Source organism: Macaca fascicularis, chromosome 14 (genome assembly GCF_037993035.2).
Source record: "Macaca fascicularis isolate 582-1 chromosome 14, T2T-MFA8v1.1".
Taxonomy (NCBI): Eukaryota; Metazoa; Chordata; class Mammalia; order Primates; family Cercopithecidae; genus Macaca; species Macaca fascicularis.
The window spans coordinates 117,971,525-117,986,535 of NC_088388.1; the positions used below are offsets into that span (position 1 = coordinate 117,971,525).

The 15,011-nt window shown below is 53.3% G+C and overlaps 1 protein-coding gene across 7 annotated transcripts; it reads left to right on the forward strand.

Moving 5' to 3' along the window:
* Positions 1 to 4,488: 4,488 nt before the first annotated feature.
* Positions 4,489 to 14,493, forward strand: C2CD2L (C2CD2 like). 7 transcript variants are annotated; one of them, XR_012423775.1, is made up of 15 exons: positions 4,489 to 5,242; positions 6,327 to 6,501; positions 7,228 to 7,323; positions 7,669 to 7,788; positions 7,958 to 8,068; positions 8,163 to 8,279; positions 8,374 to 8,485; positions 8,632 to 8,740; positions 9,414 to 9,478; positions 9,568 to 9,695; positions 9,785 to 9,959; positions 10,725 to 10,800; positions 10,929 to 11,062; positions 11,153 to 11,438; positions 13,404 to 14,493. XR_012423775.1 is itself a non-coding variant. In XM_005579895.5 (15 exons), exons 2-15 carry the CDS (start codon positions 6,334 to 6,336, stop codon positions 13,613 to 13,615), a joined length of 1,938 nt encoding a protein of 645 aa, XP_005579952.2. In that variant the 5' UTR covers positions 4,489 to 5,242; positions 6,327 to 6,333; the 3' UTR covers positions 13,616 to 14,493. The 7 variants fall into 7 exon arrangements, 4 of the variants coding, with proteins under 4 accessions (XP_005579952.2, XP_073871519.1, XP_045225939.2 ...); XM_005579895.5 differs by having other exon boundaries at positions 10,699 to 10,800; positions 10,926 to 11,062; XM_074015418.1 differs by having other exon boundaries at positions 10,699 to 10,800.
* Positions 14,494 to 15,011: the final 518 nt, after the last annotated feature.

Sequence of the window (15,011 nt, forward strand, 5' to 3'; positions counted from 1 at the left end):
TTTTTTTTGCGTTTTAGTAGAGACCGGGTTTCACCGTGTTAGCCAGGATGATCTCGATCTGCCGACCTCGTGATCCGCCCGTCTCGGCCTCCCAAAGTGCTGGGATTACAGGCTTGAGCCACCGCGCCTGGCCACCAGCATCTTTATTACCTTTCATTCCCCCACAGGCTCTTAGGCGGTAAATGATTTCCATTCGTCAGAGAGGAAGTCACCACCAGTGAGTTAGGGAAAGGACTCCAATAGCCTAGCACTTTGTCCACTCTTCCCTCTTTGGCATGTTCCAGGAGTCAGGGTCACGTTGACTCTTTTTAAGCTGAAGATAGTTCCTTCTTTCCCTCAAAATCAAATGTGAGGCTGGGCGTGGTGGCTCGTGTCTGTAATCCCAGCACTTTGGGAGGCGAAGGTGGGTGGCTCACTTGAGGTCAGGAGTTCAAGACCAGCCTGACCAACACGGTGAAACCCCATCTCTACCGAAAATACAAAAATTAGCCGGGCGTGGTGGCACATGCCCGTAATCCCAGCTACTCAGGAGGCTGAGGCAGAAGGATCGCTTCAACCCAGGATATGGAGGTTGCAGTGAGCCGAAATCATGCCACTGCACCCCAGCCTGGGCAACAGAGGGAAACTGTCTCAAAACAAGCAAACAAACAAACAAACTCAGATGTGAAATGGCTTTTCTACTTGAAAATGGCTCTAATTAACAACAAAAACCCAGATATGTATAAAATACATACATTCTCATAATTTACTTGCTAGTATTCCACCAGATTTTCAGTACTTATCCCACTGCTGTTATTTTTCTGTGTGTGTGTTGTGTGTATGCACGTGTGCCCCTCTTGAACTGGAAACTCCCAGGAGGCAAGTGTTTTCTCTTCCACAGGGTGTCCCCATGGGGCTAGGAACACAGACATCTGTGTACAAGGAAGGCATCATCACACGTAATGAGGCTGAGTCTGAAAGAAGCACTGAGGTGCATATGGAGGGAGCAATCAGTTGTGACCACAGTAAGTGGTCTTGAGGAAGAGAAGTATCATTTCAGTAGATTATAAGAGTAGAAGGACCTTTCACAGGCGGCGACAGTGAGACGCCAGAAGCAGGTGGAAAGGAGGAGCTTGTGGGATCCCAGAGGAGGCAGCATTCAGTTATCCTGTTGATGATGAGTATACTGAGACTCCCTGGAGGTCTGAGAGCCAGTCTGTATCTATTTCCTTTTTTATTAGGAGGCCAATCCTAATAAATCTTCCTTCCCAGCCTGGTATTGGGAAGCTTTGTCTCTTTCTTCTCCAGAGATCATTAGCCCTCCCTACCATCACCCTCCTGGGGAGGGCGGGAGGACATAATCAAAGACGAGATACTAAGGATTCATCATCCACATATACAAGTTACCATCAGAAAATGGTTACTAAGATGCTTGTCAAATAATCTGAGTATTTTTGTTCCCATGATGGTAAAGGCCCAGTTGATTATCAGACTAATCAGAAGGAGAAACAAACAAACACATGATTTTTGGCTTCACTTGAAGTTGTGTGCCTTTCCTGGTAAAGTTCAAAGCATTTTCTTGAATGCTGACGCAGGCCCTAGAATTCACAGACCAGCTGACTTGTCAGTGGCCCTGGACTGAGCAGACAGTGTTTGAGATGCACATCTCTTCTAAGGAGCCCTGAGTGGCTCCCAATGAGCAAGGTCAATCCACTAAATCTGATTGCTAGACAAAGCCTGTCCCAAAAATGTTTCATAGTGCCACAAAGACAATGAGACCCCTCTGGATAGTCTGGGGCTGTGACACTTGCAGGACTCTATCTGTGGCTCTGTCCAGACAGCTGAATCACTCTTTTTCCTTTTCCTCCCACCTCTCCTCTCTTAGTCTAGAAAAAAAGTTGTTAATTAAAAGCAAGCCCCAGGATTTCCCATTCCACTGGTATGGCATGAATGATATTTCAAAAGACAGAAATGGCATAGAAATTCTCTTGTTAGTCCCCCTTTTTTTTTTTTTTTGAGACGGAGTAGCCCAGGCTGGAGTGCAGTGGCGCCATCTCAGCTCACTGCAACCTCCGCCTCCCAGGTTCACACCATTCTCCTGCCTCAGCCTCCCTAGTAGCTGGGACTACAGGCACCCGCCAACACGCCTGGCTAATTTTTGTATTTTTAGTAGAGACGGGGTTTCACCATGTTAGCCAGGATAGTCTCGATCTCCTGACCTCATGATCCGCCCGCCCCAGCCTCCCAAAGTGCTGGGATTACAGGCGTGAGCCACCGCGCCTGGCTAGACTTCTTAAAATTACAAAGTTTGTTAATCCCTACTATGTGCATAGGAAGCTCTTCAGTACGGTGGAGGATACAAACTGATATAATTATAGTTGCTTGTCCCCAAGGAGTCTACCTCAGCATATTTAGAGCATCTTGGTTGAATTTGAGGGAAGAGATATGACTAAGACATGGTTCCCACCCCTAGGCAGCTTCCTGATGAATGGAAAAAGCAGACATATAAACAATCAGCTAGACTCTAAGGCAGAATGAAGTAAGTGCTAGATGTCCAAGTAATGGATGAAAGAGGGAGGGCTAGGCTGGGTGCAGTGGGGGGAGGATCACCTGAGGTCAGGAGTTCGAGATCAGCCTGGCCAACATGGTGAAACCGTGTCTCTACTAAAAATAACAAAAATTAGCCAGGCATGATGGCTCATGCCTATAGTCCCAACTACTTGGGGAGGCTGAGGCAGGAGAATCACTCGAACCTAGGAGGTGGAGGTTGCAGTGAGATGAGATCTCGCCACTGCACACCAGTCTTGGCAACAGTGACTCTGTCTCAAAAAAAGAAAAAAAAAAAAAAAAAAAAAGAGGGAGGACTAACTAGGGAGACTCATGTAAGACTGAATTGTGAAGCAGTATCTGGCAGCATAGGACCAAGCACTCAGTGGAGAAGTTAAGGGAATAAATCAAAGAAGTCGGAGAATGGAGATCACTGGGGTTCTGAGGGTTCCTGAAGGATTCTGGGGGGAAGAGGGTCTTCATAGGGAAACCTTCTACCTGGACAACTTCCTGCATAACCTGCTCCCCTAAACCCTAGCTGCTCTCCCCACTGACAGCTTCCTCCTGCATCCCTGGGTTCTGGCCCTGAGTTCTCTCCTCCCTTGATTTCATGCCTTCTCCTCCCTTTGAGATTAGAAACCCAGACTCTAGGAATCTCCACTGATTTGGCAGTCCAGTGACAGTACATGGGCAGGCCACAGAAGGTTACTTCATTCATCCCCACCTCTCCCCATCATTTCTTACAGGGAAATCCAGGGAGGCCCAGCCTACCCCACCACCTCCTCTGGCTTAGACAAACCTGTTGCTGACCTGTCAGGTTCTACCTAGCCCTGCAACCTCACACTTTAGAAGGCATTGTTTATTCTCTTATTTTCATGTGCTCATTCCTCGGACAACTATTTGGGTTTGGGAGAAAGATACTTAACAACTTTCCATCCTACCTCTTTAAGAAAGGAACTGTGTGCCAAAGACCTTCCCACATGTATGAAGAAGGGGCTCTTGGGAGAAAGTGAATTCCCACAGGATTCCTTTGAATCCTTTTGCAGGTATTTCCTTCCCCTGTCCTCAGCAAGCATTGATGAGCCCCAGTCCTGTAGAGGTTGAATCAACTCCTTGAGTCTAGGAAAAGATGGCTCCTGAGGCCAGAGGTTGGGCAGTGTACCTACAGCACCATTTCTTGAGAGCTTGTTGGGATATCACATACTCGGAGTGCAAGGTCTTGTGGCTGAATCTATTCAGTCCAGTGTTACATTGCCAGCTCCCCTGTCATTACCACCCCCTCTGCACGTGCTCCATAGGCAGGAGCTGTTACTATGGAAATATATTATTTTTAAAAACAGACACACAGCCTGGGCTTGGGAATCTCCAGAACAAATCTACACGGGCAAGTAGGTTAATGGGGCTGTTTCTGGGTCCAAGCTCCAAGAGGAAGGAGGGTGATGATGGTGGGGGGAATTCAAAATTCGGCGTTCTACTCTCAACCTCTCCCAGCTTCAAGTTCTGCTTTCTCTCTGTTGACATCAGCGGAACCTCTGCCAGACACTTCTATCTGGGAGGGATGTTCTGCACCTTCTTACCCTGGGCCTCGCTTCCCCCAGGAAATGGGAAGCTAGAAGTCGCTGAGTCTGGGGGTGTTGGGAGAAGGGGGCGGTGATTTCCACAGGGGTCACCTCCTTCTTAACCTCACAGGCGTCCGACCTGTGGAAATCTAACAAGCACAGCGGAAAGCAAAGGCAGGATCTTAGGTAAGTGAAGTTACTCTTGCCTTGAGCTGAGTGTGGGAGCACCGCGATAGCAAGATGGGGCGAGGTGATCAAAGATCCCGCCTATTTTCAACCCCGGAACCTCCTCCGCTGGCAGCTCGCCCTCCCGCCCTCCTCCAGCGAGGGAGCGCCAGGCTGTCGTGGCCCCGCCCGGCGCGGGTGCGGCTCCTTTAAGGGCGGGTGGGGGCGGGGCGCCGGCGGTGTTGTCAGTGTCAGCTCTGCGCACGCAGCCCTCCCGGAGCCGGTGCCGGCCCGCGAGCCCCAGCGTCTTTGCAGACCAGTCCTCTACCGGGTCCGGCGGGGCCCGCGCGGTGGGAGGAGTCGGGCACTGGCCGGCGACTAACTAGGGTCCGACTGCTGACCAAGCTAGAAGGGACCCGGACCACGGAGACAGAGACCCCGGCGTCGCGACCCCCGAGGACCTCCTCTCCTCGCTCTGTGGCATACACTAGTACTGGGCACTCAACCGCGGAGAGCCCCCGACCCCGCGCGCCCAGCCCCGGGGGAGCCCGCCCCCGCCCCGCGGCCAGCCCGGGCCATGCTCCCCCGGGGTAGCGGCTGAGCCTCAGCCGGGACCGGGACCGGAGCGCGCGCGGAGCATGGATCCGGGCTGGGGGCAGCGGGACGTGGGCTGGGTGGCCCTCCTGATCCTCTTCGCAGCCTCGCTGCTCACGGTGTTCGCCTGGCTGCTGCAATATGCCCGGGGCTTGTGGCTGGCGCGGGCCCGCGGTAACCGGGGCCCGGGACCCGCCTTAGCGGGGGAACCCGCGGGTTCCCTACGGGAGCTGGGCGTGTGGCGCTCGCTGCTGAGGCTGCGGGCGACTCGGGCTGGCGCCGCCGAGGAGCCAGGAGTCCGGGGCCTCCTGGCGTCACTCTTCGCCTTCAAGTCTTTCCGGGAGAACTGGCAGCGGGCTTGGGTGCGAGCGCTGAACGAGCAGGCCTGCAGGAACGGGGTGAGTTGGACCAAGCGCTTGGGTGGTCCCTTCAGCCTTTCTTTCCAGGGGAGGGACTGACTGCTCCTGCTAGGAGGCCAGTTGGGGGTGGGCATTAACGGGGGAACCCTATGGCTTCTCTTCCCCTCCCGGATCAGAGAAAAGGGTGCCGCTAAGGCTGGGGGTTGTAGAAATCCAACTGGGTTCCCAGACCTCCATTTCTGTGGGCAAGGTACTCTGGCTCCAAACCCATGCACAAGTTGCTGTTCTCATAGCAACGCTAATCCCTGTGCTTGAGGGCACTTCCGCCTTGCCTGGGTGCTGGTTGTGTTGGGGCGTGGGAGACAGGTGCACCTGCAGAAGGAATTTGCCTGCTTCTCATGCCACCACACCCATTTAACATTTCATGCCCCAAATCCCTGGTGTGGTCGGGCAGATCCCCAAAGAGCCTGAATCACTCCCCTACCCCACAGTAATTTCACTGCTACAGTCAAACACATCCTCCATGCTGGCCTGTGGTTCTTTGGGGGGTGGGGGAGTGTTCAGGTGGAGAACAGATTGACAGTGCCCTTACCAGTAGATGAGCTTGCAGCTGCCCCTTGAGGGTCAGTCACAAACCAGTCCAGCCTACTTCCTCCCATTGCACCATGGGCATCTGGCCTCCCAGGAAGTGGGGCAGGAAGCGTGGTCATGAGACGGAGATAAGGTGGGAGGTAGAAGTCTCTCTTTTCTGGAGCTCCCTCCCATCCTGGCCCAGCAATCTCTCCTTGCTCTCACAGTCCATCAGCTCCTTGCTCAGAGGGTTCTCTATTTCCAGTCACTATGAATTTGGAGGCTTTACCTTACTAGTTCCCCAGATGCCTGGAAACAGAAATGGCCACAAGAAATTGCTCTATTTCCTCTGTCCAGCTGGCGGGCTGAAAGCCAGATGGCATCTGTCAGTTAATACCTTGCACCCACCTCTTCATCCAACTCTCCCTGTACCTTGTCCCTCGGTCAGAAGCAACTCCCCAGGATAGCTGACTCAGCTGGACATTGGCCTCCCTTGCAGAGGGTGGGGAGATTGAGGTTTCAAGCATCTGTCTCCCCATCTTCCTTGGCCTAGCCTTTGAATGAGACAGCTACCAGAGCAAAGGAGTTGGCTTCCCCTGGTTTGCCAGGCAAATGAACCCTGTGGATTTGTTTCCTCCATCTCAAGACCCAAGGAAGAGTTGCCAGCCAATTCTGTGCTCCTTCCTCAATTCTGTGTCCGCACTGCTCTCCATCCAGGTGGGGCTGCGGTAGGTTGCTTCCATTACTGTGGAAGAATTAGGGAGCAGCTCTTTTGAGATCTAAGCAGCTTTCTGCTCTCTAATACCTTCCTGCTATCTGCCTTGAGGAATTAGCCAGGCCCCTGGACTCTTGAGTCCTCTGAGCTTGTATCTTTTCCCAGTCCCCCGGTACAGATCCCCAAGGCCATGCTAGTCTTCATCTCCAAGAATATGAAGCATCATACTCTTGAGCTTCCACATCCTATTTATTTGGAAGAAGGCTTAGCTTCATTTCTCCAGCTCTTATCTTGGACAAGGTGGCTCTACCACCTTTACCCGTGGCTTAGCCCTTTCCCTCTCTGCCCAGCTATTATATATAGGTGGCAACCAGCACCTTAACTTTTTTCTATGTACACGTTTTTTAGGTGTAGGGTAGGGGATGAAAGGGATGATGGCGAGAAGAAGAAGGAAGCTCCTGGTATTCCAGGAGGAAGCCAGGGTCTTCAGCTCAAGGTGATCTAGTCTCTGAGGTGGACTAACTCCCCATTGCTCAGTGGCTCCTAGCAGCTACAGGCCCCTGGAGAGGCAGGCTTTGAGGGGACTACCTCCTGTCCTAAAGCCCTGAGCCAAGGAGGGGCCAGAAGCCAGCCTGCAGCTGAGGCCTCCGCAGTGGCAGAGTCCAGCCAGCAACTGAGCAGGCCAGCCCTGTGGGGGCAGCTCCAGAAACCTGATCCTGTGCCCACATTACTCCTTCAGAGCTCCATCCAAATCGCCTTTGAGGAGGTGCCCCAACTCCCACCCAGAGCCAGCATCAGTCATGTGACCTGCATAGACCAATCTGAGCATACCATGGTAAGGGTCTGATGGGCACTGCTGTCTTTGGGGTCCAAAAAGGACCTTTAGTCCAGAGGTTCTTAACCTGGAGTCTGTGAATGCCTTTTGGATCTAAGGATTGACTTCAGGAAGTCTGAGAATCCCATTGAAGTTATGCGCAAAATGTTGGATGTGTGTTTATCTGCATTTTTCTGGGGAGAGGAGTCTTTGGCGTTTATCTGATTCTTTTAGGGAGTTATGATCCTGAAAACATGAAGTCCCTAGGAAAATGGAAGTGGGGAGGGGTCTGCTGAACTATTATAGGGCAGGACAAAGCAGGGCGAGCACCCTTCCCCCACATCTGACCCACCTCGCCGGTCTCAGGTGCTGCGTTGCCAGCTCTCTGCTGAGGAGGTGCGGTTCCCAGTCTCTGTGACCCAGCAGTCCCCCGCTGCTGTCTCCATGGAGACCTACCACGTCACTCTGACACTGCCACCAACACAGGTAGAAGGGGATGTGGGAAACTGAGTTGGGCAGGGGGCGGTTCCATTGCCTCGGCTTCTTCCATTTGTTTCCTCTCTGGGATGGAATTCAGGAAGGGAGGGTCCTCAGGAATTAGGAGTCCTTGGGGAAATGGGGCAAGTCAGTCCAGTCACTTTGTTCCTGTCCGTAGTTGGAAGTCAACCTGGAAGAAATCCCTGGTGAGGGGCTGCTCATATCATGGGCCTTCACTGATCGCCCAGATCTCAGCCTAACGGTGCTTCCCAAGCTGCAGGCCAGGGAGGTAAGGAGGCAGGGGTGGCAGAGAAGAGGCAGAACAGGGAGGGAGGCAGAGGTGGGGGATCCACCTCCTTGTTGTTCCCTTCTCCTCTCTACAGAGAGGTGAGGAACAAGTAGAGCTCTCCACAATTGAGGAACTGATCAAGGATGCCATAGTCAGCACCCAGCCAGCCATGATGGTCAACCTCAGGGCGTGCTCTGCCCCAGGAGGCCTGGTGAGTTGGCACCCAAAGCAAAAGATTTGCATGCACCTTGTCCCCAGCGTGCTATGTCAGGATTCTTGCTCTTTGGACCTTCTTCTATTCTTAGGTACCCAGTGAGAAGCCACCCATGTTGCCCCAGGCTCAGCCAGCCATTCCCAGACCTACCCGGTTATTCCTACGGCAGCTTCGGGCATCTCACTTGGGAAATGAGCTGGAAGGTGAGAGCTAGAAGTGGCTGCGGGACTGCCAAGGCTATGGCTGGTTGCAGGTGCTCTCTGCCCCTCTGCCAAGGGTGCAGCCTCTTTATTCTGCATTGACTTTCCATCTTTGATCTGAGCATCTTCTAACTTCTGGTTCCTCCCAGGCACCGAGGAACTGTGCTGTGTAGCTGAACTTGACAACCCCATGCAGCAGAAGTGGACCAAGCCCGCGAGGGCTGGACCCGAGGTGGAGTGGACAGAAGACCTGGCACTGTAAGGAGTAACCCTGCCCCGACCCCATGCTCCACAGCAGAAAGGATCAAACCTTTCCAGCACAGCCCTTGCAGGAATCAGCTCTTGTTTTCAGTAGCCTTTGGTGTGAGCTCCTATTGTATGCCAGGTCCTGGCGTGGGTCTTAGGGATACAGACTTGACCCCCACCCCTGGGTCAATGACAAGCTTGAGGCAGAGACAGGTATAAACAAAGAAGATGGTATAACCACTCCAGTTGAGGTTTATATAATGTGTCACTGCAGTGCCTAGGTCGGGGGGAGATTAATTCCCATGAGGGAATAAGGATCAGAGTAGGCTTCATGGAGGAGATGGCATTTAAACCACACTTTAGAGCAACAGTAGGATTTCATCAGAGTGTGAAAGTATTCTCGGCAGAGGGAAGAGCTGGAGCAAATGAAAGAGGGTGGCTTGCAACTGAGAGACTGGCAAGACAGGAGGAGCAGGGCCAGGGAGGATTTGAATGCACAGCTGAGGAGCATGGTTCCCACTCAGGCCCTGTCCCTTTCTCTTGGGATGAGAGAGAATTTGGAATTGGAGCATTTGTGCCATTTTATTTATGTACACAGCTCTCTGCCTCTGGCCTGTGATCCACTCAAGTGTGGGTTCAGCTTGCTAATCTTCCCCTTCTTGCCCCATCTCCTCTTGTCCCACAGGGATCTGGGCCCCCAGAGCCGGGAGCTGACCCTCAAAGTGCTGAGGAGCAGCAGCTGTGGAGACAGTGAGTGAGGGGCGGGAGGGGCACCCCTGGGTGGGTGCAGAGTGGAGCCTGGCCGTGGGCCCAGCTCATAGTGCCATCCCTTTCCCCAGCCGAACTCCTAGGCCAGGCCACACTGCCTGTGGGCTCCCCCTCCAGACCACTTTCTCGAAGACAGGTATGCCCACTCACCCCAGGGCCAGGGAAAGCCCTGGGACCAGCAGCCACCATGGCAGTGGAGGTAAGAAGCTGACCCCTGGGGCAGTGGGAGGACACAGGGGATGGGCAGTCTCTGAGGCTCTGCCTCTTCTCTCTCCCACCCCTGGGCAGCTTCAGTACGAGGAGGGCTCTCCCCGGAACCTGGGTACTCCCACCTCCTCCACTCCACGCCCCAGCATCACACCTACCAAGAAGATTGAGCTTGACCGGACCATCATGCCCGATGGCACCATTGTCACCACAGTCACCACCGTTCAATCCCGGCCCCGTATAGATGGCAAATTAGGTAAAGAGAAGGAGCCTGGGAGCCCAGCTCTAACCAGGGGCCTGGGACTGCAGACCCAAGGCGGGACAGTGAAAGAGGAGAGAAAGCCTTAATTCCAACTCCCCCTGTTTTCAGATATTCCATTCCAGTCCTACCACATCTTCCTCCCAATCTTTGTCTCTTTCAAATTTTCTGTTACCTTCTGCCATTTCCCCAGCAATTCCTCTCACTCTACCACCCTTCTGGATCCTCGTGCCCCTCCTCACACAGGACTGTTGCACTCCCACCTTCCAGCTTCTCCTCTGGCTTTTCACAGGTGTCCTTAGCCCTAGCTGACTATAAATGTCCATCCTGCTACCCTCAGCCCTCCAGTACCCCCTGGGTTCCTCCAGCAAACCCAGAGGCCTCTGTGGCATTTCTGCCCCACTCAGTGGGCCCCCATGGTACTTCGGCCATTATAGGGGCCCCCATGGAATTGCCCCAACCTCAGGGGACCCCAGTACCCCCACTGTCCCCCCTCCATATTTTCATAGCATCTCCCCACACCCTCAGCAGGCCCCATGGCACTTTCCTACACTCCCATTAGCTCCTGGGGTGTCTTTTAGTCCCCACGGCATCTTCTTAATCACCCTTGTGATTAATCACCCCTCAATCATTCTTGCCCTCTGAGTCACCCAAAGTCTGCATCTCAACAAAGACAGTAGGGGTGGGGGCCACTCTGAAGCACCTCCCAGCTCACTGACCCTCCCCCACCCACCAGACTCCCCCTCCCGCTCCCCGTCCAAGGTGGAGGTGACCGAGAAGACGACGACTGTGCTGAGTGAGAGCAGTGGCCCCAGCAATGCCTCCCATAGCAGCAGCCGTGAGTGGGGAATGGGGTGCATGAGTGTGGGTTGGCCCTGGTGCCCCAGCATCAAAAAGTACTCTGAGTTCCAATCCAAGAAAGAGCCAGGGAGAAGTCAGGTTATCCATCCTTTGCACCCCCAGCAGGGGACAGCCACCTTTCCAACGGCTTGGACCCTGTAGCAGAGACAGCGATTCGCCAGCTGACAGAGCCCAGCGGGCGGGCGGCCAAGAAGACACCCACCAAGCGCAGCACTCTCATCATCTCTGGTGTTTCCAAGGTAACAGGGCTCTGGGAGAGGAGCTGGGATGGGGAGAAAGCCCTAATGAGTCGGTCACTCCTGCCCATTTAAACTCGTCCCTCCTGCCAGGTGCCCATTGCTCAGGACGAGTTGGCACTATCCCTGGGCTATGCGGCATCCCTGGAAGCCTCAATGCAGGATGATGCAGGGACCGGTGGAGGTCCCTCTTCACCTCCCTCAGACCCACCAGCCATGTCTCCAGGACCCCTAGATGCCCTCTCCAGTCCTACAAGTGTCCAGGAAGCAGACGAGACAACCCGTTCGGATATTTCTGAGAGGCCATCTGTGGATGACGTTGAGTCGGAAACGGGGTCCACTGGTGCCCTGGAGACCCGCAGCCTCAAGGATCACAAAGGTAGGGGGACGTTGGCAGGGTGCCCCTCATCTCTTCTTTTATACACATATCATGACCTGGGGGACCTCAAGCCAACGTGCCTTCTCTTCTCCCCTAAGAGACAGCCGGAGTTCCCAGCCTAGTTCAGCCAAGCTAGCCTAGAGGAGGGAACTTGGTGCCTTGGTTCCTGGCCTAGATCTGACATGCTTGTGATAGGAAGGGATGCCAGATTATTTCCCTTTACCTCCATTGTTCTTTCTTCCTGAGTCTAAGTGCCAGTTTTCCTGTCCTTTAAAAAAAATTATAAAAATTTATTCCCAGGCAGGGCGTAGTGGCTCACGCTGGCACTTTGGGAGGCCAAGGCAGGCGGATTACCTGAGTACAGGAGTTCAAGACTAGCCTGGGCAACATGGCAAGACCCTGTCTCTACTAAAAATACAATAAATTGCTCGGGCACAGTGGCACACACCTGTAATCTCAGCTACTCAGGGGGCTGAGGTGGGAGGATTCCTTGAGCCTGGGAGGTTGAGGTTCAAGGAGGTTGAGGCAGTGAGCCATGATTGTGCCATTGCACTCCAGCCTGGGTGACAGAGTGAGACCCTGTCTCAAAAAAAAAAAAAAAAAAAAAAAAATTTCTGTGGTTTGGCGCAGTGGCTCATGCCTGTAATCCTAGCACTTTGGGAGGCCAAAGTGGGTGGATCACGAGGTCAGGAGGTCAAGACCAGCCTGGCCAACATGGGGAAACCCCGTCTCTACTAAAAATACAAAAATTAGCCAGGTGTGGTGGCAGGTGCCTGTATTCCCAGCTACTCGGGAGGCTAAGGCAGGAGAATTGCTTGAAGCGGTGGGGCGGAGGTTGCAGTGAGCCGAGATCATGACACTGCCCTCCAGCCTGGGTGACAGAGTGAGATTCCGTCTCAAAAAAAAAAAAAAAAAAAAAATTCTTCCCTTTCATTCTGCACCCTCTCCCCCATGAGTATAAGAAATCCTACCCCAGGCCAACCCTTGGATTGTCCTTCTGGCAGCAAGACAGGCTGTCACCAGTGGTGGTAGTTCTTCTAACTTTAAAAGTTGAGAGGCTCACCCTAAAACATCTTCATTCCTCTACCAGTGAGACTATCAACCATGGATGGATCTATTTTTTTTTTTTTTTTTTGAGACGGAGTCTCGCTCTGTAGCCCGGGCTGGAGTGCAGTGGCCGGATCTCAGCTCACTGCAAGCTCCGCCTCCCAGGTTTACGCCATTCTCCTGCCTCAGCCTCCCGAGTAGCTGGGACTACAGGCGCCCGCCACCTCGCCCGGCTAGTTTTTTGTATTTTTTAGTAGAGACGGGGTTTCACGGTGTTCGCCAGGATGGTCTCGATCTCCTGACCTCGTGATCCGCCCGTCTCGGCCTCCCAAAGGGATCTATTTTTTAAGCCTGCATCACTTCTTGAGATAATGAGGTTTCTACCTCCAAAGCCTGCTGGGTGAGCACCCTGCTCATTATACTGATTCTGAATTTACCTCTTTGAAGTTTCTAGATGCACCACTTCCTGCTCACAGCCTGGAATTCGGTTAACAAGTCAGTGTCAACCCACCTTTCCCTTCATGATTTATAGGCTTTTGGGAGTACCTTCTGGTAGCTTTTGTCTTCCCATAGGAAAGAGGCCCAATCCCAGTTTGTCCTCACAAAGCAGCCAGCCCCGTGATAACTCTTTTGCGGGCAGAGTTAGGAGTGTACACAGATCTCCACAAGTACCACAATTTTTGCCTCAGGAAGGATAAAGCACATGTTTGTTTATGCTTTCGTTTTCTTTTTTCTTTTTTTCCACGAAGCCTTTTGGAGAAGTATGTTTCTGCTTTTTTTCCTGAGGAAGCCTGGCTTCTGGGCCACGGGACTGATCCTGTCCACATCCTCGATCCCTCCATTCTCGGTCATGTCTCTGCCCCCGTCTCACCCCACCCCGTGCCCCTCTCTGCCTTAGTTTCCCCTCTTCCCCTGCAGTGAGTTTCCTGCGCAGCGGCACTAAGCTCATCTTCCGCCGGAGGCCTCGACAGAAGGAAGCTGGCCTGAGCCAATCACACGATGACCTCTCCAACGCAACGGCCACGCCCAGTGTCCGAAAGAAGGCCGGCAGCTTTTCTCGCCGCCTTATCAAGCGCTTTTCCTTCAAATCCAAACCCAAGGCCAATGGTAACCCCAGCCCCCAGCTCTGAGGACCCTCCTTACTTCCTGAGCTAGGAAAGGGCACAAGTTCTCTTAGCCCATTCCCCACCTCCCCTTCCATACCCCTTCCTGGATCTCCAGCGCCTGGGCCAGGAAAGTCCTCTGGGTTCCAGGAAGCCCTGTCCACCCTGGGCCACGGGGCTGGTTGGAAGGATATTTGGAACGGGAAGCACATGAGAGGTGGGCACCCGTTGCCGAGGACATAGACGAGGGACTGGTGGCTGGGAGGGAGAGAAGGGCCCTGTCTGGCATGTGTGGGCATTCCCCAGAAGCGTTTGCCTCCTGCTGAGCCTGGTCCCTGAGTGGAGTCCCAGGGTGCTCAGCTCTTCAGCTGACCCTTCCTCCCTTATTTATTCTCTTTTCTATTTATATGTGTGGCTTAGGACCCTCCGTGAACAGATGATAGAGGGCATCTCTCCTAGGTGACCCTTCTTTTCTGTCCCAGGAGGGTGGGTAATTCCCTTCAGGATGGGGCTCCCACACCTCCCTCAGGTCCCCACTCAGACCAGCACCCGTGTCTGCCTCTGAGAGTGTTGGCAGCTCACAGACAGCAGGGCCGGCCCGGGATGGGGGGCAGGTACTCCCCACCTTTCTGCCTCCCTTCCTGCTCCTCATCCCTCCCTCCCCCTTTATTACCGTTTTTTGTACTTGATGCCTTCTCTGTGAGCAGTGGCTCTGTGGGAAGGAGGGAGCCGGGAGCCTGCTGGGAAGCCTTCCCCAGAGAGATGGCTTTAGGGGCTTTATTTAAAGACTGTGATGGTGGAGCCACGCAAGGCTGCACCTCTGTGTGTTGGGAGACGATGATGATGTCCATTGCTGTGTGATGGCTTGGAATTTAATTTATTAAAGTGAAATTGGAGTTTATAAACTGGACAACTGGTTATCCTTTGAAAGGCAGTAGGCAGCCAGGCTGTGACATGGATGGTGTGGGAGGATGAGAGACGGGCCCGGATAATGAGGTTGGGTAGATGACACACATTGTGGATCTGCTAAGAAGTTCCTGCAGGGAAGAAGGGGCGTGCAGAGAAAGGATGGAAGAGACAGGAGGCTCTGGAGTGTGAAATTGTAGCCAAAAAGTCAATCGACTAGTACAGGTTAGTCTTCATTCCCCTTTCTGGAACACACTCCTCCTTCTAGGATGTAATGGAGATCAGAGCTTGGACCCTGTAACTAGACTGCCTGCCTGGGTTTGAGTCCCAGCTCCTCTAATTACTTGTGTGACCTTGGGCAAGTTATGTAACCTCTTCAGTGCCTCAGTTTTCTCATCCGTAAAATGGGAACTTCAATCATCATAGCTATCATTTGGCTGTGGATGAGAAGTAAATGAAGTGCTGAGTAAGTGTTAACTGTTGCCTCAGAAGAAACTGGGAGGGGGAAGTCTTAGAA

Bases quoted from the DNA above. Each gene is read 5' to 3' on its own strand.
- C2CD2L (XM_045370004.3), top strand. From the start codon at position 4,889: ATGGATCCGGGCTGGGGGCAGCGGGACGTGGGCTGGGTGGCCCTCCTG. The intron at 7,789-7,957 runs GTAGAAGGGGAT...TCCTGTCCGTAG, and splicing joins TGACACTGCCACCAACACAG to TTGGAAGTCAACCTGGAAGA. The intron at 10,801-10,925 runs GTGAGTGGGGAA...TTGCACCCCCAG, and splicing joins TGCCTCCCATAGCAGCAGCC to CAGGGGACAGCCACCTTTCC.